A 24,622-nucleotide genomic window follows, 5' to 3' on the forward strand; every position below is an offset into this window, starting at 1 on the left:
ATGCTACAAAACACAGTACTAATTGGTGTTTTTATAGCCTTTTATTGCCTTTAATGCTTACTATTTTCTTTATCCCTTTTAATCGCAAATGTTTTCAGGCAACAAGGGCAGGGCTGCACAACTTTGACCCTCCAACTATTGATGGACTACAACTCCCATCATTCCTAGCCACAAGTCAATAATGAGGGATGATGGGAATTGTAGGCCAACATCTGCAGAAAGGCCAAAGTTGAGCAGCCCTGCAATGAGGCGAGGCAGGACATTTCTTATTTAACTGAATATTAAATAATCCATCCTGTAGCTTAGTAAGGGGATTACTGTAGACTGCTTAAAGATTTGCCATATTTGTATGCCATTCTTCATCCAAAGAATTTATGGCAGACCTTATGGAGCTAATAGGATTTATTTATTTGTTTGTTTGTTTGTTTAACATTTATATCCCGCTCTTCCTCCAAGGAGCCCAGAGCGGTGTACTACATACTTGAGTTTCTCTTTCACAACAACCCTGTGAAGTAGATTAGGCTGAGAGAGAAGTGACTAGCCCAGAGTCACCCAGCTAGTCTCATGGCTGAACGGGGATTTGAACTCGGGTCTCCCAGTCCTAGTACAGCACTCTAACCACTACACCTTGCAGTGTAGGCCAGAATGAGTTATGATTCCTCCAAGGCCACCTAGGGAGCTCCATGGGTCTAAGGAAGAATTTCCCACACATTCAGTCCTGAAACACAAGCCTCTGCTCACTCACTGACTTGGTTCCTGCTCTTTAGTTCTCAGACTGATCCATGACCCAGTTAAACTGAAATCCTGGGACTTAAGCCCAAGACTCCCTGTTTGCCAGAATTCATATTGATCTATTTGCTTTTCCCATTGGAAAATTGCATTTCCCCCCCAAAATGCCTGAGATTTAAGAATAGCCTTTTTTCCTTTCTCTCAAATACCTTTGGCACTCTGCAGCAATCACGGAAGCGTGCAAGACTTCTGAGAGAAGATACTTCGGAAACTGTTGGCATTACTATGCATTCTTACACAAAACAATTACTGTGGCTGAAGAAAAAAGGAAGCATTACTATTCTGCAGAAATCCACTTTACAAGGAGCAAGAGGTTCATCACTAAAGCCACCTTTTGAAAACTATATTTGCACAATTCCTGTAATGTATGTTGAATGTGGGTGCATAGCGTTATTGCGAGGCAAGGCTGTCAATAGGATTGCCTTGGTCTGGTATGCTATTTGCAACCAATATCCCAGTCCCTCAGTCCTGAGTTCTGATAACCCTGCAGTGCTCTGGGCCTCCCATAAGAGGCTCACTGCACAGGAACACAGGAAGCTGCCATATACTGAGTCAGACCACTGGTCCATCCAGCTCAGTACTGTCTTCACAGACTGGCAGCAGCTTCTCCAAGGTTGCAGGCAGGAGTCTCTCTCAGCCCTATGTTGGAGAAGCCAAGGAGGGAACTTGGAACCTATTCTGCAGCATTTGTGAAACAGCTCCCAAATGCAAGCCTCTCCCTCCTTCCTGGCCCAGAAGCGAGAGGTAGGAACGTAAACCCTGATGATCCAGGAACGGCTACAAAGCAGAACGCGCCGCTCTTTGGAAACCTGGCCACCCTCCATTTGCAGATTACAGGCCCCAGAGAGATCACTTCCACCACCTCGGGGCGCTGCGCTCGCCGGAGAGCACAGGCTTCTCCGACCCGGCCTCCCCACGGCGCGCTTTGGGGAAGGGGCGCGCATTCCGAGGGCGAGCCTTCCGCCGCTGCCTCTTTGACGCCCGCACGCCGCAAACCATTTGACACCCAGGCCTGGGATTGGTGGCAGGCTCCCCCGGATCACCCAATAGGAAGGCGGGGGTTGCGAAGGCGCTGTATATAACCGGCTCCAATGGCTGTGTCCGGGTTGTTATGGGGGATGTCAGATGCAGCGCTGGGTGGAGGGGCAGGGGGGCGAAGATGCCGGCGCTGCGGGGTGAGGCCAGCGGGCAGGAGCTGCACCGCGCGTGGCTGCTCTTCTTTCTCCTGTGCCTGGTGAATGCCGTTGGTTTGCAATGTCTGCGCAGGGTCTGCATGCCTCCGTGCAGTGGCGGCACCAGGAAAAAAAAGGGGGGGGCACAAAAGGGGCAAAGCGCATTTATGGGTGGGCGAGCTGTGTCTCGCATATCAAATCTCTGAAACCGAAATGGGGGGCGATGAGCCACTTGTCTTGGTGAGGCGCTTACCCCCCCCCAACCCCACCCCCGCCCGCCAGCCGCCCTTACCTGTGCCTGGAAGCGAAAGGGGCTTGTTGTACTGATGCTGCTGCCTCCTGCTTTGCCCTTTGCAGGAGGTGTGTGGCCAGGAGCGCAGCAGGTGCCGGCTGCCGTGCGAGTGTCCCGCAGACCCGCCTACCTGCCCACCGGGCGTGCCTGCGGTCCTGGATGGCTGCGCCTGCTGCCTGACCTGCGCCCGCCAGCGAGGGGAGACCTGCTCGGAGCTGCTGCCCTGCGATGAGAACAGCGCCCTCTACTGTGACCGCGGTGCCGGCACCCAGGCTGGCTTTGGGGTCTGCATGGGTAAGTGGCTCTTAAGTTCTGGGTGGGCGGAGATCTATGCAGGGCTCTTTCGCCTTGACTCTCCGTGTAGGCGATGGCAAGGCCAACCTTTACATTTAATGCTATCCTGCCTGCCTTCCACCATGGGGCTCGGACGAGCTGGCTGCCCATCCAGGCACTGACCAGACCTAGACCTGCTTAGCTTAAGTGATATTGAAGTAAGCCAGAGGTTGTTGATTCAAATCCCTGCTGGTTTTTGGTCATAGTTCCCAGACTATGGGAAACACCCAAATCGGGCAGCAGCAACATAGGAAGATGCTGAAAGGCATCATCTCATACTGCGTGGGAGGAGGCAATGGTAAACTCCTCCTGTATTCTACCAAAGATAACCACAGGGCTCTGTGGGCGCCAGGAGTCGACACCAACTCAAGGGCACACTTTACTTTAAGAGGCAGTCGGGCTCTATCCTGCCTAGCTTGGTCTTGGGTTGGTAGGTGGGCTAACAACTCCTCAGATTGTGAGCCCTTTGGGGACAGGGAACCACCATCTTGGTATTCTGTGTAAAGCATTTTGGGAAAGTTGATGGGGGAAGTACTACTATATAAGTTGTGCCATCAAGTCGGTGTTGACTCCTGGCGACCACAGAGCCCTGTGGTTGTCTTTGGTAGAATACAGGAGGGGGTTACCATTGCCTCTTCCCGTGCAGTACGAGATACCTTTCGGCAGCTTCCTATATCGCTGCTGCCTGATAGAGGTGTTTCCCATAGTCTGGGAAACATACCAGCAGGAATTTGAACCAACAACCTCTTGCTCCCTAGGCAAGTTACTTCCCTGCTGTGCCATTAGGTTGCTACACAAAATATATATATAGTAGTAGTACTATATAAGTAGCAGTAGTAAATTTTAACTATGGTGGTTGAGTGACTGGGAGAAGACATAATATTTGTTGTTTTAACTATTAATATGCTATACTATAATATAACAAAAGTTATCCTAAATAAACTCATGGAACTCTAGAGTTGGGAGGGCTCTTAGAGGTTTTCTAGGCCAGCCCCCCGCTCAGCGCAGGAAACTGCTACAACACCCCTGGCAGATCGCCATCCAACCTCTGCTTGAAAGCCACCTGCAAAAAAGCTTGCCACTACGTGAGGCAAGCTGTTGCACAGCTTTTAATGCTAGGTAATTCTTCACAATGGCTAGTGATGGGGTTCCCAACCTTGAGTCCTGCATATGTTGGACTACAGCTCCCATCAGCCCCTGCTACAATGACCTTTGGCTGGGGACTATGCAAGCTGTAGCCCAATATATTGGGAGGGGGCAACGTTGGAAGTCCCTGGACTAGCTTAAATCTGCTTTAAGACACTTTACCTATATTCACTCGTGTTCCTTGCAACAAGCCTATAAGAGGCTAGTTTTATCCCTATAATGTAGATCGAGGCGGAGTCTGAGTATAGCTTGCTTAAAGTGCCAGAGGCTAACTTTGTCAGAGGCAAGATTGGGACAGTGGCTGACTTGGTATATGTGCTCAAAGGCACTCTTTGTGTCTCAGGGCCAAATATTAGTCTTAAATAGTCAGGTTTGGCATAGATCAAAGATCCCTGTATCCCTTGCTGTTGCAGATGCTTATCTTAAATGGCTGGGCAGGGACACCTTTATTTGACACCCCAAAGCAAGAGGTTTGTTGCTAACCCCATTCATAGTCCTCCTTCTTCCAATGAATTCCAGAGGCCATACATAAATGTGGGCTACCCTGCTCTATTCGCACAACCACCCCGTGGGTAGGTTAGACTGAACTTCAAGACTGAGTGTAGATTTGAACCTGGACCTCCCTGATTGGAGCCTACCATTCTAACCACTACACTACACTTTTTTGGGTGCATGTTAAGCACATGATCTCCTCCAACTTAGTGGGTCCTAAATTGGGGGCAAAGAATGATATGGAAGATGTTGAGTTGATGTTTGTTCTCAATGTATTCTAAAACAGTTTTTTAAAAATTTGTTCTTACACTTATACCCTGCTCTTCCTCCAAGGAGCCAGGAATGGTGTAGATGGTTGATTATCCTCACAATAGTCCTGTGAGATAGGTTAGGCGAAGAGATAAGTGACTGGCTCAGAGTCATCCAGTGAGTTTAATAGCTGAATGGAGATTTGAACTCTGGCCTTCACAGTCCTAGTCCAATCTTCTCACCACTAAACCATGCTGGCTCTCAAAAGTTGCCCTCAGAAGTAAAACGCCTCAGTGGAATATTTGACTGAGAGATAACACTCAGATGCATTTGGGCTTGCCTCTTCCTGAACCTTTGGCACTCCATCATTTTAAAAAACTTTCTTCACCCATGAGGACTAGAAACGAGCTTAACAAATGCCTGTAGGCCACACAAAATAGTTGGCGGATATATGTGGTTTGGCTGTGCATTATACCTAGAAGTAATTACTTGGGAGGGGAAGGGACTTAAAAGAAGCTGGGACAATACTTCTTGGATAAGCAATGCTGTAGCTGAAATAATTTCATTAGAAAAGCCTGTAAGCTTAAACTGTAAAGATTACGACTCCAGTGTGCCAAACCTTTGCCCTGCAGTGAGTGTGGTTTGAGGAATTTTAAGGTGTAGGACAACTTTTTGCTACAGAGACCAACTAATATTCATTCATTCATTCATTCATTCATTCATTCAATTTCTATACCGCCTTCCAAAAATGGCTCAGGGCGGTTTACACAGAGAAATAACCAACAAAAAAGGTGGCTCCCTGTGCCCAAAGGGCTCACAATCTAAAAAGAAACATAAGATAGACACCAGCTATCAGCTGGAGATACTGTGCTGGGGTTGGATAGGGCCAGTTACTCTCCCTCTGCTAAATGAAGAGAATCACCACATTAAAAGGTACCTCTTTGCCAAGTTAGCAGGGGATAATATTAATACCACTTATGCACTTCCATTCCGTATTTGTGTTGTGTGCAAATTTGATTTGGATGTCGCTGGCTTGGGTGGGTGGGAGGACATCCCAGAGTATAGTCCCAATTCCTTCCTGACTCATAACTAATAACTTTACAACTATAAAATGGATCATACTTGGGTTGTTGTGATATGCATTTGCTGCATGTTGCTTGAGGGGTGGGGAGTTGACCCAGAGCTCAAGTGGAAGATCCAGGATCTTGCACAAAGTCCTAAATCTGCAGTGGAATGAACTCTGTAAAGTAGGACAATAGGTCTAATTCTATTTAATGTTAATACTTTATTCTGGCTGCAAAACCATAGCCATATTGGTCTGCTGCAGCAGAAAGGTCTTGTGGCACCTTAAAATAGAACCATCTAATTACAGCAAGAGTTCTCAGACTTGACTCTCCAGGTGGGAGCTGTCGTCCAACAACATGTAGTCCAACTAGTATAATGTAGTCCAACTAGTATAATGTAGTCCAACTAGTATAATGTAGTCCAACTAGTATAATGTAGTCCAACTAGTATAATGTAGTCCAACTAGAACCAGGGGTCATCCCATGAAATTGATTGCCAGGAAATTTAGGACCAGCAAACGGATGTACTTTTTCACACAACGCACAATCAACTTGTGGAATTCTCTGCCACAAGATATGGTGACAGCCAACAACTTGGATGACTTGAAGAGGGGTTTGGATAACTTCATGGAGGAGAGGTCTATCAACAGCTACTAGCTGGAGGGCTATAGACCACCTCCAGCCTCAAAGGCAGGATATCTCTGAGTACCAGTTGCAGGGGAGTTACAGTAGGAGAGCATGCCCTCAACTCCTGCCTGTGGCTTCCATCTGGTGGGCCACTGTGTGAAACAGGATGCTGGACTAGATGGGCCTTGGGCCTGATCCAGCAGGGCTGTTATATTCTTATGTAACATCTGAGGACCCAAGTTTGAAAACTCCTGCAGTAGTACTGTAAGGGACTAATATTATTCTATTGGTCCACAAGCTTTTGTCCACTTTGTCAAATGCGTGCAGCGTTGTTTTCAGTCAGTAGCTTTCCATTCTTTCTGTTTTCCTAGCAAGAAGAACAAATGCTAAGTTTTAAAATGTACACGCTGCTTTTTTGGCTAAAGCTCCCCCAGAGGCGTACAATTTCTAATGTGAAAATGCAGTACTAAAACATAGCTGAAGGGTGCATCACAGCAAAAATAAAGTGCCAGGTGCAGTAATCATTCTGGCTTGAGGCCTGTCTAACAAGGGCAGTCTTGACAAATCTCCAACACCAAAGGGGAGAAGCGAGCCTAGCCTCCCAAGAGAAGGGATTCTGGCAATTTAAAAAAAAACAAACACCTGAAAACCCATCTTTTCACCCAAGCTTTCTCAGCTTTTAAAAACTGTCTGTTTTAATTTTATGGTTGATTTTTAACTGTTGATTTGTTTTAACTTTTATATGTGTAGTAATTGTTTTATGTTAACTGCCCAGAGATGAAAGTTTGGACGGTATATAAGTTCGAATGAATGAATAAAATAAAGCCTGGGTGGCATCACCAAGAAGTCCCTGTCTCATGTACCCTCCAATCATACTTCAGATGGAGGAAGGGCCAGGAACAAAGGCTCTCCCACTGATCTAGGGTGGACAAACACTAAAGCAGGTGTTCCCAACTTTAGGTCCCCAGATGTTGTTGGTCTGCAACACCCATCATCTCCAACTGCAACTGTGGCTGGGGATGATGGGAGTTGTAGTCCAAAATCTGGGAACCCAAAGTTGGGAATGCCTTCTTTAGATAATGAAGTACTCCAGAACACTGAGTTCGTGTACAGCTTGACTGCTTTTCTCCTGTGCTTCAGACCTTGAAGGCGACAACTGCGTGTTCGATGGGATTATCTACCGGAGTGGTGAAACATTCCAGCCAAACTGTAAATACCACTGTACATGCCAAGATGGACAGATAGGCTGTGTACCCCGATGTAACCTTGACCTGTTGCTTCCTGGCCCCGAGTGCCCCTTCCCGAGGAAAATCGAGGTCCCCAAAGAGTGCTGTGAGAAGTGGACTTGTGACCCCATGGACAACGTTGATTTAGGAGGCTTCGCTATGGCAGGTGAGAACCTTGGAGGGCAGGGGTGGGGGGCTGTTGCAATTCCATTGTTGTGCTGGAAAGGCCAGTCGGACTGCAGTGAAAAATGATGTATGCTTGCTATAATTGGGCTGTTCTGGGGGGCAGAATGCCCAAAATGCCAATAGCAGCAACTATAGAGAAGATTGCAGTGTTAGTTGGTACTAAATCCACTGGCCAACCGAAAAATGTCATCCTGTTGTACTTCATCTGAGACATCAGGAACTCTTGCATGCCAGCCACTGGTTCCAAAGCTCATCCACTGAGCTGCAGAAGAATATATGCCAGGACTGCACAACTGTGGCCCTCCTGCTATTGCTGGAATAAAATTCACATTATCCCCAGCCACAGTGGCCAATAGTTGGGCATGATGGGAGCTGTAGTCCAACATCTGCAGGATGGTTGACATTGTGTGGCCCGGATCCATGCCATGGCCATGATGATGGCTCTAGATTCGCTGCCAACTCAAAGATCTTGCCTTGGTTGTGTATGTTTCCCTGCTAGGCAGTGCCAGATTTAGGTATCCTAAATAAGCTGAAGCTTTTGATTTGTTTTAACACATTTTTATACTGCCCCATACACAAGTCCCTGGGCAGTTCACAATGTAAAAACACGACAATCAAAACATTAACACAGAACAACTTAAAATGAAGATAAAAACCTCTAAAACCTTAACACTATAACAAACTAAAAACCTGACTAAATAGGTATGTGTTCAGGTCCTTCTTAAAAACATGCAGAGAAGAAGAGGTTCTAACTTTGTTAGGAAGCGTGTTCAAAAGTCCCCGGGACAACCCTAGAAAAGGCCTGGTTTCGAGCACCACCAACAGAGTTGCTGGCCACTGCAATCAGACCTCCCCAGATGATCTTAATAGGTGGTGGAGTTCATGAAGAAGACAGTGTTCTCTTAGATACCATGGGATCTATCACAAGGGATCTCTGAATACCAAAAGACTAAATTTCTGCATAACTGGTTGAAAATAAACAGGAAAAGACTCTAAAACAGTGTTTCCCAACCTGGGGGAGTGGGGCTCCAGATGCTGCTGAAGTTAACTCCCATCACCCCCTGCTCCAATGGTAGCTGTGGATGATGGGAGTTGTAATTCAGCAACATCCCAAGACCCCCAGGTTGGGAAACACTGCTCTAAAACATACCTTATTATTTGGCAGCGACAAATTGGCTTATTTGGCTACACAATCACTTATCGTATTGAGTTTGTAACATAAATAACTGTAAGTTATGTTGTAATTTTCTTAGACTGTGGCCCAATTTAGACTAACACCACTATCACTGTTATCATCTGTTAGCTTCTTCAGATACTGCTGTAACTGTGAGGAGTGCGATGGGAACAGGGGGATGAGTGACATGCCGGGTGGGATTTCCGACCCATTTCACAATGCTGTGGGGCCTTTTAAGTTTGACATAGCTTAGGGCCTCAGCATGTCATAATCCATTAAACAGGGTCTATTGTAGACTGGAATTGTAGTCCCCTCATCGCTGACTAGTTCTTTCTCTCTTCAGCCTGATGGAGTTAAAACTGAAAAGCTTGCATCTGGTCTGCAGGTGCATTAGAAGGAGGCAGAAAAGTCCTAGGGTGGTAGAACTCAATTTCAGATTGCAAGTGGGGAAACTACCTTTTGATTGTTTGCTGTATAAAAATGCTCAGTAACTGCGAGAGCTTGGACTGCAGGGAATGAGGCTGGGAGAGGACCTTCCTTCTGATCTCTTATTTGCAGGAAGTGTGGGACATAGCGGGTGGGACAAAAAATGGCATTCCCTACAATCCAAATCTACTCCTACAGTCCATTCTACTACTGCCTAAGACTAGGGATGTGCACAAAACCGGCTTGGCCTGTTTGGTTTGAATTCGAGCCAGCTTTGAACCAGGTTGGGTAGGTTTGGTTTTGTTCAAGTCCCCACCCCCCAAGTTTGATTCGAGTTCAAACCAGTTCCAAAAGGTTCTACATAGGGTATAATAGGGACTTGAACTGGCCCATTACTCTCTATGTAGAGCACCTAGGGGCACAACACTGGGGTGGGTGGTAGAAAAAATAAACTAGCTAAAAATAACACTGAGTAAATAAATAAATAAAAAGGCTGGTGGGGAAAAAGGCTATGGGGATGGGGAAAGTGGAGACAGAGGTGCTGGACTCTGGAGCCGGCGATGTGCTAAGCACAGCAAGAAAAGGATTAACAAAGAAAAAAGCAGCTGCTCCAGAGAAAACAAAGGGGACAGACCCCCAAAGAATCCAGAAATAAAATAAAAACAACTGGCAGTGGCTGCTGAGCTAAGGACTCTCTCTATCTCAGCTCAGCCAACAGATTTAAAAGCAGCAGCCACCAGAAGCAAAAAAGGTGGGGGAAAGTTGGGATGGGTTAGGGAAATGGGCCAGAGAGAGGCCTCAGGCCAAAGGGCCGCGCCCCCCCCCAGCCCAGAGAAGAGGGGAGAGAGACACTCACTCACGGGAAAATAAATAAAAGCAGCCACACACACACACACACACACACACACACACACAGCCACACCGGGGTGGGGGGAGGTTTAAAGCAGGGGAGGGAGGCAGAAAAACAGGTAGAAGGGAGGATTGGGAACAAAAACACATCAGTCTATCAAGCAGACTCTCACCACACTAGCAGTAGCTGCAGCAGGCCAGAAAGAAGCCAAGGAACACTGCAGCCAGAGTGATTTTACTAGGCCGGAGGCTTGGCTTTAAATAGGATTTGAAACTCCCTCCTTTGGGAGTTCCCACTTTTGCCCTCCCCCCTGGCCAATAGACTGCCAGTTCTCAAGGACTGACACAGTGCAGAGCCTACCAGAGAGCCAGACTCATCTGGCCAATCAGGGAAGCAAGAGCTCTGCCAATGAAATCAAGCAACACAAGTCACACAAAATGGAAGACGCATTTAAAATGGCTTGATTGGTTCGAACTCGGACTAGCATTGCCAATTCAATGCCCTGTTTGGTCCGAGTCTGAACCTTCGAACTGAACCAGTTTGAATTCGAATCAGTTTGCACATCCCTACCTAACACAACGTTATTACGGAGACTGTAGTTGTACATCTTGAAAGAGGAAATGAAGTTTGATCGAACAAAACAACCTTAAATAAACAAATCAAACTTGCTCTTGGATGATGACGACGTGCATATGTGCCTTTTAAAAGCCACTTGGATTAATACCTACTAGAGGTGTGCACAGAACCAGTTTTGCAGGTTTGGTTCGAATTAGAACCATTCAGGTTGAACTGAAACAGGGTTGATCTGGTTCAAACTCGTACTAGCCAAACTGGGCCAGTTCGATTCGAAACACGGCTCGAATCAAGCCGGCTCACACATCCCTAATACCTACTACAGTCTTGTGTTATGACCCGTGGTTACATTAATAAACTTACCTACAGTTTCAAGGTCTAATCCTGTTTTTGTTCCAAATGGTTTCATAGTGCTACAATAGACCTCTCTTGCCCATAAAGTTTAGCAATATTTACATTTTACAGCTTAAGTATATGCTGTGATGTTAGTAGGGCAGTGTCATAAACTCTTCGGATGCCTTGACAGTCTTACGGTCACATGACTGGACAAAGTCTTGTGAGCAAAAACTATCCTGTAATAACTTGCTCTAATATAATTGCTTTATGACTCTGGATCTAAACCAATGATGTTCATAGGTAGTTATGAAGGAATGTATTTCTAGGAATACCTAGATTGAACTGCAGAAGCAATGAAGCTGGTACTGAGTCTAAAACGTGCTATCCTGAAAACTTGCTTTCACTTACTTAGAAGAAGTTTTCAGCCTCAAAATTCTGAGCATAGACTAGAAAATGTGTGGGCATCCGTCTAGGGAAATCTCTGAAGCCAGACAATAAACAACCCTTCCTAGTCCCTGGACCCTTCTAATCATTTTGTATAACTTGCACAACTAAGTCAGGGGTTCTCAAACTTGGGTCCCCAGAAGTCAGACTATCACTCCTATCATCCCCAGTCACAATGATCTCCAGTACCTTCTGTTATGGCTTGGGATGATGGGAGTTGTAGTCCAACAACATCCAGGGACATGAGTTTGAAACCTCCTAAAATAACAATATGCTTAATTTGAATAATTTATTCAAGATACCAGTCTTTCTCCAAATGACAATTTAGCTTTGCAAAGTATATCACAGTCCTGTTCATTACCTTTTGAGCAGTTGAGACAGTGCCGACTCCTGGCGACCACAGAGCCCTGTGGTTTTCTTTGGTAGAACACAGGAGGGGTTTACCATTGCCTCCTCCCACGCAGTATGAGATGATGCCTTTCAGCATCTTCCTATATCGCTGCTGCCCGATATAGGTGCTTCCCATAGTCTGGGAAACATACCAGCGGGGATTCTAACTGGCAACTTCATGCTCCCTAGGCAAGTTCCCCGCTGTGTCATTGGTGGCATTACCTTTAGGCAATGTCAAAGTTGTGCACAGGAGTGTTAATATTCCAAGCTGCTGTGGCATGACCGATTTCCATCATTCCCAATGGAGGTAGGTTGCAGCTGCTCTGATGCAAGGCTTAGGATGCACAGAGCCTCCCCTGCTATTGCTAGGCACATCCACATGTTCGTGAATGCCACAGAGCCAGCAAGCCTGGATCCCTCCTGGGTGCACGGCTGAGTACGCAGAATGTAAGCCACAGACTACTGTCCCACTGCAATCCAGGTTTTTTCAGGCTTCTGGAGCACCAACATTAACAGACAATAGTGGGATGAAGCTGCCAGCCATGGGCGACAATGCCTTGAACTCTGAAGTCTCAGACCAAGGAAGCCGCATGCTGTCCAGTTTGCTCAGTATATTGGCCTAATGATTCAATGAATGGGGCAATTCTCGTGATCACCAGGGTGTGGGGGAAGAGAAGGCAGAGTAATCCTTACTTTCCCCACAGACGATCAAGGGGGAGGTGGTGGCAGCGTGTTCTGTGCTCCCACACAGGCAGCCCTGCTTCGTGAAGCAGGGAGCAGGGTGGAGAGATCCAGTGCCAGAGCTTGTTCCAGCCTCCAGGCATCCCACAATGCACACGGGTTGCATTGGAGGATTTCCCTGTCAGATGGACACTCTGTGCACCCATCTCTGTGTCTCCTTGGATTGAACTCGGCCCGAGGAGAGAGATGATACCAAGTACTCAGGTTAAGGGTGTGAGCAAACCCTTAACATCACCTAACAGGCAGGCTATTTAGGAGGGTTACGTGGGCGGGAAGCAGCAGGAACCGCGAGGCTGGGGTGCCCCAGGCAAGGCTCAGCTGATCGTGGGTAAAGCCTTGATGAGTTGGGAACCCCTGAGCTAAAGGGATGCCACATCTGCATGCTGACCACCTTCCCCTGCTCCCTAACAGAGGATTCCTTGCTTGTTAAACAGCTCTGCATATTGTCTGAAACCAGGAGTTGTGGTTAAACTGTGGACTAGGATCTGATCCTAGTTTCGTATCTGGTTTGTAAGCCGCAATTAAACCACAGCTCCTGGGTTCAGAGAGCACATGGAACTAGGGTTTGACACACCAGGACTCTTTTGCATGGAGGTGAGGAAGAAGTGTGCAGACTGGCTTAGACTTCAGCTTGAATGCCTGGTCCAGCAAACCATGGTTTATGGATTGCCCGAACCAGGTGGGGTGTATTGAGGACAGCTCGTCTTGTGGAAGCAAGCATGAATTGTCCCCTTTGCAAAGCTGGGTCTGCCTAGTTCTGTTTGGTTCTCTGTGCTAAATAAAGCATGGCAGTGATTTGAGAAGCTCCAAATGGCTGGTGGTAGGACAGACTTGCTATGATGCAATTTCTTCACAGTTATCCTGTTCATGCTCTTGCCTCCAGCATACAGACAAGAAGCCGTCCTTGGGATCAACTCAGCAGATTCGAGCTCTAACTGTATCGAGCAGACGACGGAGTGGAGCGCGTGCTCCACAAGCTGTGGGATGGGCCTCTCCACTCGCGTCACCAATAAGAATCCTGCTTGCGAGATGGTGAAGCAGACCAGGCTCTGTGAGGTGCGACCTTGTGACCATGCTCAGCTGGTGGAGAAGGTACAGATCAACCCCTGCATGGTGCTCTTAGCGCTAACTGCTTGTCTTTGGGAGAAAGTACTCAGAAGGCAGGTTAGGAACATAGGAAGCTGCCATATACTGAGTCAGACCATGGGTCCATCTAGCTCAGTATTGTCTACACCAGGGATTCTCAACAATGGGTCCCCAGATGTTGTTGGACTTCAACTCCCATAATTCTCAACCAAAGGCCGCTGGGGATTATGGGAGCTGAAGTCCAATAACATCTGGGGACCCAACATTAAGAATCGCTGGTCTAGACAGACTGGCAGTGGCTTCCCCAAGGTTGCAGGCAGGAGTCTCTCTCAGCCCTATCTAGGAGATGCTGCCATGGAGGGAACTTGGAATCTTCTGCTCTTCCCAGAGAGGCTCCATCCCCTGAGGGGACTATCTTACAGTGGCTCACACATCAAGTCTCCCATTCATATGCAACCAGGGTGGACCCTGCTTAGCTAAGAGAACAAGTCATGCTTGCTACTACAGGACCAGCTCTCTTCCAGGTTCTTGAGGGATATGGCAGAGACTGTCTCTTCAGGATACAGTGTGGGGTGTGCTGTCGCTGTAAGGGTGATGATGTAGGGCACACACCCCACCCCACCCCAATGGTGGCTTGGTTTCAAAGTGACTTTTGCATGGAGCACCTTCCATGTGCAAACAACTGACATCCGCTTCATAGCAGTGCTATAACTTTAAGTACAAGCGCATCTTCAAAGGACAACTATTATACATCCAGGGCATGAGGAGGACATCTGGGTGGGGTAATGCTGTAGTAGAATTCCCACCATTCCTTGGGGTCACCAGCTGGCAATAATGATGATGACTGGGAGCAGTGTTCTCTCTAATTTTTTTCATCTGTGTACAGAATGAGTTTTGTTCTGAGCACCAGTATCAAGGCAGTCAGTGTGCATGTACATGGATTCAGAATGGGACCTTCCGGATTCAACCGGAGCGGGATCTAAAATTAACTGAGCGGACATCAAAAAATGTGTGAGCATATGCACATCTGTACACCTTAGTGGGAACACTGATTGTGAGGTATAGGTGGTTGTAGGGAAGGGATTTCAGTGGTCTCAACTATAGCAGAGCAAGCGCGTGTGAGAATAATCAAGCCCAATAAGAGAATCTTGAGACCGACATTTAAGGTCCAAATACTTGTAAAAGTTTATTAAAGAAGTTACATGCTTGGATAGAAAGCCTGTGTCCCTGAGCTTTCTATGTCTTCATAGTGCAAGAGCAGAAAAAGGAAGGAGGAGGGGGAGACTCAAGAGTATCAGTATACCAATCAGAAACCAGACCAGAGATGAACAATGACAGTGGGGAAACCAAGAGGAAGACCCTTGCTTACTATCTCTATTGCCAGTGCCCCAAGTTGCCAATAGGCTAGGAGGTGTAAAGTATCAATGCTCCTGGAGCTGTATCTCCAGCATAGGTTAGCTTGCCAAACATGCGATTCATTTCAATCCTGTTCATGTCTTCTTGGAAGTAAGTCACACTATGTGCAATGAGACTCACTCTCATGATTGCATGCATAGGATCGCAGCCTTAATGGAATGGTATGGAGGTAACATTACTTGTAGAGGAACCACATCATGTGAAGTAACAGTAATTTGTATTGGCTTTCCCTTAGCCTAGATTCATATGTACTATGGACATGGTGGTTGGATATTGTGAAGCTGCCTTTTGTGTCGGACCAATGCTCTGTCTAGTTCAGTATTGTCTGCACTGACTGCCAGCAACTCATTGCGGTTACAGGCAGGGGTCTTTCACAGACTCACCTGGAGATACTTGGGACCTTCCGCATGTGCAGTGTATGCTGTAGCACTGAGAGATGGCCACCATCTGCTTGGAGAGCTGGTCTTGTGGTAGCAAGCATGACTTGTCCACTTAGCTAAGCAGGGTCTGCCCTGGTTGCATATGAAAGGGAGACTAGAAGTGTGAGCACTGTAAGATATTCCCCTTAGGGGATGGGGCCAATCTGGGAAGAACAGAAGGTTTCAAGTTCCCTCTCTGGCAGCATCTCCAAGATAGGGCTGAGAGAGACTCCTGCCTGCAACCTTGAGGAAGCCACTGCCAGACTGTGAAGACAATACTGAGCTAGATAGACCAGTGGTCTGACTCCAAGATAGGGCTGAGAGAGACTCCTGCAATGGGGCCAATCTGGGAAGAACAGGAGGTTTCAAGTTCTCTCCCTGGCTTCTCCAAGATAGGGCTGAGAGAGACTCCTGCCTGCAACCTTGGAGAAGCTGCTGTCAGTCGGTGAAGACAATACTGAGCTAGATAGCTAGATACCGCCAATACTGAGCTAGATACCGCCATGGGGTTATCTTTTTAACGAAAGGCGGTATATAAATGCAAAAATAAATAAATAAATAAATAAATAAAATAGATCAATGGCCTGACTCAGTATATGGCAGCTTCCTATGTTGCTTCCATGTGATCTGGGCTCCCACACTGCAGCAATAATCCTTGGGTGGAAACCAGTTTTCCCTCTAAGGCGTGCATGTGCTCACACTTTTTTTGATGTCTGCTCAGTTAATTTTAGATCCTGCTTAGGTTGAATCAGGAAGGCCCCACTCTGAATACACATGCGCGCGCACTGCCTTGATACTGCCACCCAGAACAAAACTCATTCCGCACACAGATGAAAAAAATTAGTGAACAATGGTGTTTTAAATCCCATTTCCCCACTATTTAAGTTTTCAAGGAAACTTGCTAGTGTGTTTGAATAAAGTATCTTAGCAGGCACTGGCTTCAAGGATTGAACCTGTGTCCTTCTGCATGCAAAACAGATGCGCTACCGTTGGTACTCCAGGAATTTATGCAAAAGCTTCTTGTGACCCTCTTATGGAAATGCTGTTCCTTATATAGCCATGAATAAGTAATGCCCTGTTTTCTCTTAGAAGGGGAGGAGATGTATTCGGACCCGGAAGTCCCTAACGGCCACCCACCTGGAATACAAGAACTGCACCAGCATCCAGAAGTATAAACTCCGTCACTGTGGTGTCTGTAGCGATGGACGGTGTTGCACACCACATAACACGAAAACCATCCAGGTTGAGTTCCGCTGTCCTCAAGGCAACACCATCAAGTACCCCATGTTGTCCATCACCACCTGTGTCTGCCATAACAACTGTCCTCAGGAGAACAATGCTTTCTTTAGAAAGTTCAGTTGAGGGGAGTGAGGGGGAAATAATAATACATGGAATGGATTATGACTTCAAAAAAGGGGCGGGGGAACACTCTAATGCATAACACACAACATTTAAATGCAAATGATTCAAATCTCCAAGTGGGTAATATTTCCCTCCTAACTGTTGGTCATTTCTTTTGCAGGGGGAAATGTACTTTAAGAGACAATCTAACTTGTATTTGGCTCTGTCAGTGACCTAGTTCGGGTCCTGCAGAGTTCCTTGAAATCTTTGCTTGCTTCAAGCAATGTAAACTCATCCAAATATTACCACTGAAAAAATCCATAGCAACACCCTGTGGGTTTCCTTATTCGAATAACTATTTCTTAGAAACTGCAGGGACTCGGCGTTCTTGTTTCTCTGCTTCATGTACCAGCTCGTCTCTTCAGTCGTGTTTCCTCTTGCTGAACAAACCGTTTTGTAAACTCGGTTGGCAGAGCTGCTTGTATTCTTGCTGGCCTTATCGCCGCACCACTAGCTGGACCCAGGAGTCGAGCACAGCATGTGTCTGCAGAGTGACAGAACGGAGATCGTAATCCTGATACAAAGCCCAGTTAGGAAAACTAGCTTGGAATTTGAGCCATTCATGGTGGGGTCTCGGTGTGGACAAACATTTGCAGATCCATCGGTGCAAGAGGCAAAAGCCTGCCTTTCAGTTTGCCTCCTTCCAATCTCTCAACCACTCTGCCAGCTTGTCCTTTCAAAGAATGCTAGTCAGCTGGGACCTTGAAGGTCTTCTAGTCCGGGGCCAGCCCCCTTGCTTGGTGCAGGAAACTGCAACAACATCCAAGACACATGGCTGTCCAGCCTCTGTTTGGAAACCTCTACTCACCACTGCATGAGGCAAACTGTTCCACTGGCTAGCAGCTCTTACAGTTATATTCCTTCTAGTGTCCAGCTTAGTTTCCTCCTCCTCTTCTCACACACAGCAGTAGCTGCTGCCAGAACTGTAAAGGTAAAGTGTGCCATCAAGTCAATTTTGACTCCTGGCGAATGCAGAGCCCTGTGGTTGTCTTTGGTAGAATACAGGAGGGGTTCACCATTGCCTCCTCCTGCACAGTATGAGAGGATGCCTTTCAGTCTCTTCCTATATCACTGCTGCCCAATATAGTACCAGTGGGGATTCGAACTAGCAATCTTCTGCTTGTTAGTCAAGCATTTCCCCGCTGCGCCATTAGGTGGCTCTCACTATTACTTGCTATTGCTAGTTATGAAGAATCTCCAAGATGGCACCCATGTCCTAGGACAGGGGTTCCAATCTTGGGTCCCCAGGTATGGTTGGACTACAACTCCCATCATCCCCAGCCACCATGGTAGCCCCAGTGGCTGGGGATGGTGGGAGTTGTAGTCCAACAGCATCAGGGAACCCAAGATTGGGGGCCCTGCCCTAGAGCAGTGGGCAATGTTTCTTAAGCATGGCGTCATCTTGAAGACTTGACCGTGTCTGGAGGGTGAGGAAGGAATGAGAGAGTGGTAGGGGGTCTGCACCTCCCCTTGCAGTGTTTCACGGCACTAGTGTTGGCTGGAGCTGCATATTTGTGTTAGGTCGCCCAAGATCAATAGAAAAGAGTGATCTTTTTGTAACGCTGAACTGGTTTTGCGGATGCCTCTCATCCTCCGATAAAAGGAAATGTTCCAAAAAGTGGGTCAAAGCAGGACAGGAGTTGCAATCTGAGTTTTGCTGCAGTAGTTGACTCGCTCAGACTAACCTGTGTGGTGGCCTTGAATATGATGATGGCATAGTCATGTGACCAATAGCGCCACTTGGAGTGTGACTATTGTGATTAGGGTTACCAACTAGGGACTTCCATAGAGGACATGCAGATATTCTGGGGTCAAACAGCTTTTTTGGCATGTGTTGTGGTGTCCGAAGTTCTGGGGAGCAGCTGAGACGTTTTGTTTGCTCAGGACACTTTGCTCTCAAGAGTAGCTTCTCTTCCTCTTGACCACCCATCCAATGGGGAAGCCAGAGGGGAGGTTCTGCTTCTGTGGTAGGTTGCAGAGCCACATGATGCAGGAACACTGCTTCCTTCATGTGGTGGTGGTGACTGGTGATAGTTCACAGCTATCCCAGCTGACTGAGTAAAAGGACACTTTTTGGTAAATTTCTTCTTTATCACAGGGAGAGCAACTGGCTGCATCCATCCCCAGCACAGCATTCCTTCAGTGGTTGATCCTGGTGTTACCTTGCATTTCATTTTAGATTGTGAGCCCTTTGGGGGACAGAGGAGCATCTTATTTGTTCTTCTTTGAAAACCACTGTGAAACCTGTTGAAAAGCGGTCTATAAATGTTTGTAGTCGTAGAGAACAGCAAGCGAGTGGGAGACCGTTGCATGCACCGCTGCGCCAGCATGCTAAGAGGTTGGCTGCCTTGCCTTGAGCCAAGAGGTGAAGTTGCTGGCCTGGCTGGGGAGAGCAGGCTGGGTGGCCCGTGGGGAAGGAGGACAGAGGACTGTATGGGGCGGGGGGAGTAAACCTAACCAGGAGGTGGATTTACAGTTGAGAAGCCGGGGCCTTGAGAACTCTGTAGCTAGACAGCAGACTGAGCAGACATACAGCTCACCTGGACATCAGCTTCAGTGGTGAGCTGTATTTATTCTCATATTATTCAGTTTTGATCAAAATATGCATATATAACACCACTAAACATATGCAGAGTGGAGACTTTTTGGAGACTTTTTTTTGGTAAAAAGCTTCCCCTATCTCCACTTTTTTTGGTATGGGTATTGACATTTTTTCACCATCTGGACCTGGCAACCCTAACTGTGATCTTAGGACAGGCTACGTCAGCTGATGTTGGGACCCAGTTCTTGAGGGCCTTCCAACTAGCACTAGAGTGTCAATCTTGTGTTTACCCTTGAAGCATGTGAATTGAACTGTTGTGTTGGGTGAGAAAGCAAATTTTGTCAGTCTCTCTTTAAAGCAGATCTACATTTTGATAGAAATGGCAGTGTAAATAGAAAGCGTACATAGTATACTCTTATTTTTCTGTAAATGTTCAAGCATATCTAAATAAAATTTCTTTTGACATATACACTGAAGAATATTGTGAACCTGACAGATTGTGTTGGATTTTTTTCCAGCCTACTTTCCAGTAGGCTTATGAGATCTGTGTGTGTCTTTGTATTTGTCTCCCCTATCCCTTCCTTCCTTCCTTCTTCCTTCCTTCCTTCATTCGATTTCTATACCGCCCTTCTAAAAATGGCTCAGGGCAGTTTACACAGAGAAATAATAAATACATAAGATGGATCCCTGTCCCCAAAGGGCTCACAGTCTAAAAAGAAACATAAGATCGACACCAGCAACAGTCACTGGAGGTACTGTGCAATGCCTGGACCAATATGTACCCAATTTAGTTCAGTTGTAGGGATACATAGGGATGCCTCAATAGAGTAGTTTGTGATATCATCCACCCTGATTCAAGATGGCAGACATATGAATGTTTGAAACACAGTGGGCTAACTTCTGAACTGCCTAACCAATTTGGACCAAATTTATTCCAGTTGTAGGGATACTGAAAGGAAAGTAGGCAGATTAGTTCTTACTAGAACAATGTGTTTCTTAATCTGAAAGTACCTTGTGCATCTAGTGTGGTCCTTTGAGTTGTGCTATAGCGTATAACCCCTGCTAACTTGGCAAAGAGGCACCGTTTAACGTGGAGATTCTCTTTATTTAGCAGGGCCCTATCCACCTCCAGCACAGTACCCCTCCAGTGACTGTTGCTGATATCTATCTTAAGTTCATTTTAGATTGTGAGCCCTTTGGGGACAGCGATCCATCTTATGTATGTATTATTTCTCTGTGTAAACTGCTCTGAGCCATTTTTGGAAGGGCAGTGTAGAAATCGAATGAATGAAGTCTATTTAGCCCAGGGCTGCACAACTTTGGCCTTCCAGCTGTTTTGGGACTACAACTCCCATCATCCCTAGCCACAGCGGCCAATAGTAATGAATAATGGGAGTGATCGTCCAAAAAAGGCTGGCGAGCCCCTGACATGCAGCTCTGATTTTAGCCCAATATTTCTGGTCTGGTGGATGGTGGTACTCCAGGGCCTCAAGTAGGGGTCCTTTCTAGTACTGCTAGGTGACGTCCTTCCACTGGAGATACCAGCAGTTGAGCCTGGCACTCTCAGCATGCCACACATGTGCACTACCACTGAATCAATAGCCCTGCCACTGCTAATGTCCTTCTGGCTCTCAGATAGCTGCCTGAGCATATCCAAGGCTGACCTTGTAAGGCCAAATATTATATTCTGTGTTAAGATGGTTGCTGACTGTAATAAAGTGAATTGTACTCGGTATGCATACTTGCAAGCAAAGGTGGACTTAAACTGGTGGGACTTGCTCCCTAGTAAATATGGATGAAATTCCCTTCCACTGAACTTAGAACTATCTTGCCCAGTATTGTCTGCTCCGGTGGTTCTCAAACTGGAGAGGGGCTGATTAGAAGCACAGGGGATCTTGGGGTGGGGGGATAAAATGCCTTCTAGCACCAGCCAAGAGGTGAATAAAGATGTCTTCTTTATCTGCACTGGCTCAAACTAGCTTTGTCGTGACTATTCGCTGACTCCCCCATCTATGCAGTCGCCTTTGGTGTAAAAGAAGCTCAAAGCAGCAGTTCTTCCTGTGTTTACAATGGTGTCATGTGCATCATTTTAGGAAGCGGTCAGAGAAACTCAGTTCTGTTTCTCTAATGCTGTGGGGTTTTCATCTCATGCTCTGCAGATTATTGCAGGCTTCATGCAAATGCATTTGTGCTAGCCTTTAGGCTTCCATAAGCTAGAGGAAGGTTAGAAAGGGTGCTTCAGTGCCAAAAACGGAGAGGCACTGGCTTACTGGCTAGCAGCATGTCTTACGGCCCCAGCCAGGAGTCTCTCCCAAGCTAGAAATAATAATAATAATAATAAAAAATAATGCTGGGAATTGAACCTAACCAGGACCTATTTCAGATGTGTTTTCTCACTAAGCAATTTATTTAAGAACATGTCATCTTCATTATGAGCCCCACCACCCATTCATTCATTTTCAGTGACAAGCAATGAATCCATTCTCATTTGCTACCAGAGAATCTACACTCAGAATACCTCAGAAACAACAAAACTCAGTACCCCATGGGCTTGTGGGTTTGGGGGTGGTTGGTACCCTATGTACACTACACCACCACTTGCTTTGGGCCACCCTGGTGCCCCCAAGTGGAGTTATGGGGCTGCTGAAACCCCTATTATTCCCTATGGGGGGAAAGCTTAAAGATGCACAAACTTCAGAAATTCTATAAAAATCAGCCGTTTGCCCAATCCTTTGAAATCTGGATGGTAGCAGGTGCCCATTGGGGCACTACCGCCTGACCCACTCTTCTGTCCCCAAAGCCCCTTTTCTGCCCCAAATCTGCTCCAAAAATGCACAAAATTCAGGAATCCTTTAAAAATCAACCCTTTGCCCAATTCCTTTCAGATCTGGGTGGTAGCCTGACCCACTGTGGCACTCCTAGGAGGCACCCACAGGAAGAAATGGTCACCGTCTGTCCCCATTGTCCCATAGGGTGGATGCAGCACACACCAACAACAGCAGAGCTTTGCAAAGAACAAGGTTTCCAAAGGTCACATACATCCACTGTGTCACACACTCTCCACATCTACTGTGTCCCATCCCCCCCGAAAGGCAATTGATCTACACACAACAGTGTGAAACAACAACAATGAAATGCACTGCCCCACGCTCCCCCTCCCAATGCAGGGTAACAACAGCAGTAGCCAACAACAAGTGAGCGAGCGAGATATCACAGATGCAGCAGACTAGGGCCAACAACAGCATCAAATGTGCCCTGCCCTCCCTCTCCCAAGCATTCTTCATCCACAAGCAACAGTCAGACACAGCTACATCTGTGGCATCCGGCCATAAAGGCAGGTTAAGTAAGGAAGCGTGCAAAACAACATTCTGTCAGTGGAACAGCAAGGTGTCCCCCCCCCACCCCCCACTGCCACCTACACAAGTAAAAGAGTGATGATGACAACACTGGTACACAATTTTTGGTACATTTTTTTGACATTTCTGCAACAGATTGGAGCCTGTGGCACCAGCACAACCTATTGTAGATGCAAGCAATCTCGTTTGAATAAAAACGATGATGATGCTAAAAGTCACACTATGACCCAGTCTTCATTGCAAAGAAGTCCACACACACAGAATGAGAATGAACCTGTCTTGTGCCCATCCATAAGGCCCCCAAAATACAGGTACAACAACAAACCATCCAAGGCAGGGGAGTTGCCTTGTTGCAGGGGAGTAATTGTTGCAGGGGACCAGTTGCAGGGGAGTACCAGTTGCAGGGGAGTAATGGCAGGTGAGAGGGCACGCCCTCAACTCTTGTCTGTGGCTTCCAGCGGCATCTGGTGGGCCACTGTGCGAAACAGGATGCTGAACTAGATGGGCCTTGGGCCTGATCCAGCAGGGCTGGTCTTATGTTCTAAGGCATTTGAACTGCACAATATGAAAGGACACGTGGGTAGAACCTCCACACATCAGTGACCTGCCTTTTAACTAGGCATACTGTATCTGGCCCATAGCAAGGCATCGAATCTGGGCCATAAGCAGATAGCAGAAGTGGAAACGAGCTTCAATGAAAGAGGCAACAGCCCAGTATTGCTGGGTGGTGGAGTATCCCTCTGGGCACCTTTGCTTGCCCACACTTCAGGCATGCAGGCACACTTGGGTACCTGGGTGCTGTTGGAGTGTATGTGTGTGTATGTGGCTGCTATCAAGCCTATGGATCGTTCTGTTAACAGAAGTGTGTGCATGCAAGTCTTGCTCCAAAGTGAGATGAATGTCTTGCTTCAGGTAGTGGAATAAAAAGGCTGCTAAAGTTGTTTGCTAGCCTGGGTTTGGGGTTATGGAGGCTCTTGAAAGATACCCAGATGGGTCCTTTTAACTGGCAAGGGATGGGTCAAGTGAGAAAAGGGAATCCATTTGGATTCACGTGCCCCCACTTCTGTGGCTCGCCTCACTGTTTGTCTGCTCTGACTTCCCTCTGTCCTGCCCCCAGTCTAGTCTTCCGTATCCCTGCACTTTGCTAGAGTTTTCTGCATGCTCTGAGGACTTGGGTGGAGGAATTCAATTCCCTTTTTGTAGCAGCAGCCCCTGTGTGTGTGTGTGTGTGTGTGTGTGTGTGTGAGAAGGGTTGTCCCTCTGCTGGTACTCATACAAGCAGTTCCCCATTACATTCACTGTGAGTTCATTCGTGTTGCCGCTAGATGGCACAACATGAAAATTTATTACCCACGTGAATGGTTTTGAATGAAAAATCAAAAGCCCACAAGTAGGATATATTTTGTTGCTTTTCTGCAGAGTGCCTGTTTTAATCATCCTTGAAATAGTTATACTTCTACAGCCAACAATTAAAACCTTCTAAGTGTCCAGGTTTTGTTTTCTGTTTAGTCCATAATATTAAAAAACCCAAAGTCTAGCATAGAAAGTCAAGATTTAACTGGAGACCCTCTTTCTGATTTTTTTTGTATGCAATTTTTTATCATGGAGGTATGTATTGGAGAGTTTCAGGGAGCAACCAAAACTGCTGATTAATCAGGTACTCCGTGCAAAAATAAAAAGGCTTGTTTATGCAGAGCAACATGAAGAATGTTGTAGCATGGTGTAGTAGTTGGACTAGAACCGGGTGCTGGACTAGAACCGAGTGCTGGACTAGAACCGGGGAGACCCAAGTTCAAATGCCTATTCAGCCATGAGACTTGCTGGGTGACTCTGGGCCAATCACTTCTCTCTCAGCCTAACCTACTTCACAGGGTTGTTGTGAGGAGAAACCT

General features: G+C 46.8%; 1 protein-coding gene and 1 long non-coding RNA gene across 5 annotated transcripts in view; one reads left to right on the top strand and one right to left on the bottom strand.

The window, feature by feature from the left end:
- LOC128322037 (uncharacterized) overlaps positions 1-2,493 on the bottom strand; it is a 37,799-nt gene extending 35,306 nt beyond the window's left edge. For 2 of the 3 annotated variants that reach the window (XR_008305486.1, XR_008305485.1), the window contains exons 1-2: positions 2,254-2,493; positions 939-1,044 (exon numbers count right to left, since the gene is read on the bottom strand). This is a non-coding gene — a long non-coding RNA (uncharacterized LOC128322037). The remainder of the gene's footprint in view (positions 1-938; positions 1,045-2,253) is intronic. The other variant, XR_008305487.1, reaches the window with a different exon arrangement.
- CCN3 (cellular communication network factor 3) lies at positions 1,728-19,867 on the top strand. Of its 2 annotated transcripts, none has more exons than XM_053242723.1 (5): positions 1,728-2,023; positions 2,319-2,547; positions 7,305-7,556; positions 13,394-13,602; positions 16,524-19,867. In XM_053242723.1, exons 1-5 carry the CDS (start codon positions 1,901-1,903, stop codon positions 16,791-16,793), a joined length of 1,083 nt encoding a protein of 360 aa, XP_053098698.1. In that variant the 5' UTR covers positions 1,728-1,900; the 3' UTR covers positions 16,794-19,867. The 2 variants fall into 2 exon arrangements, with proteins under 2 accessions (XP_053098698.1, XP_053098697.1); XM_053242722.1 differs by having other exon boundaries at positions 1,730-2,023; positions 16,521-19,867.
- Positions 19,868-24,622: the final 4,755 nt, after the last annotated feature.

This window comes from Hemicordylus capensis, chromosome 4, assembly GCF_027244095.1.
Source record: "Hemicordylus capensis ecotype Gifberg chromosome 4, rHemCap1.1.pri, whole genome shotgun sequence".
Classification (NCBI taxonomy): domain Eukaryota; kingdom Metazoa; phylum Chordata; class Lepidosauria; order Squamata; family Cordylidae; genus Hemicordylus; species Hemicordylus capensis.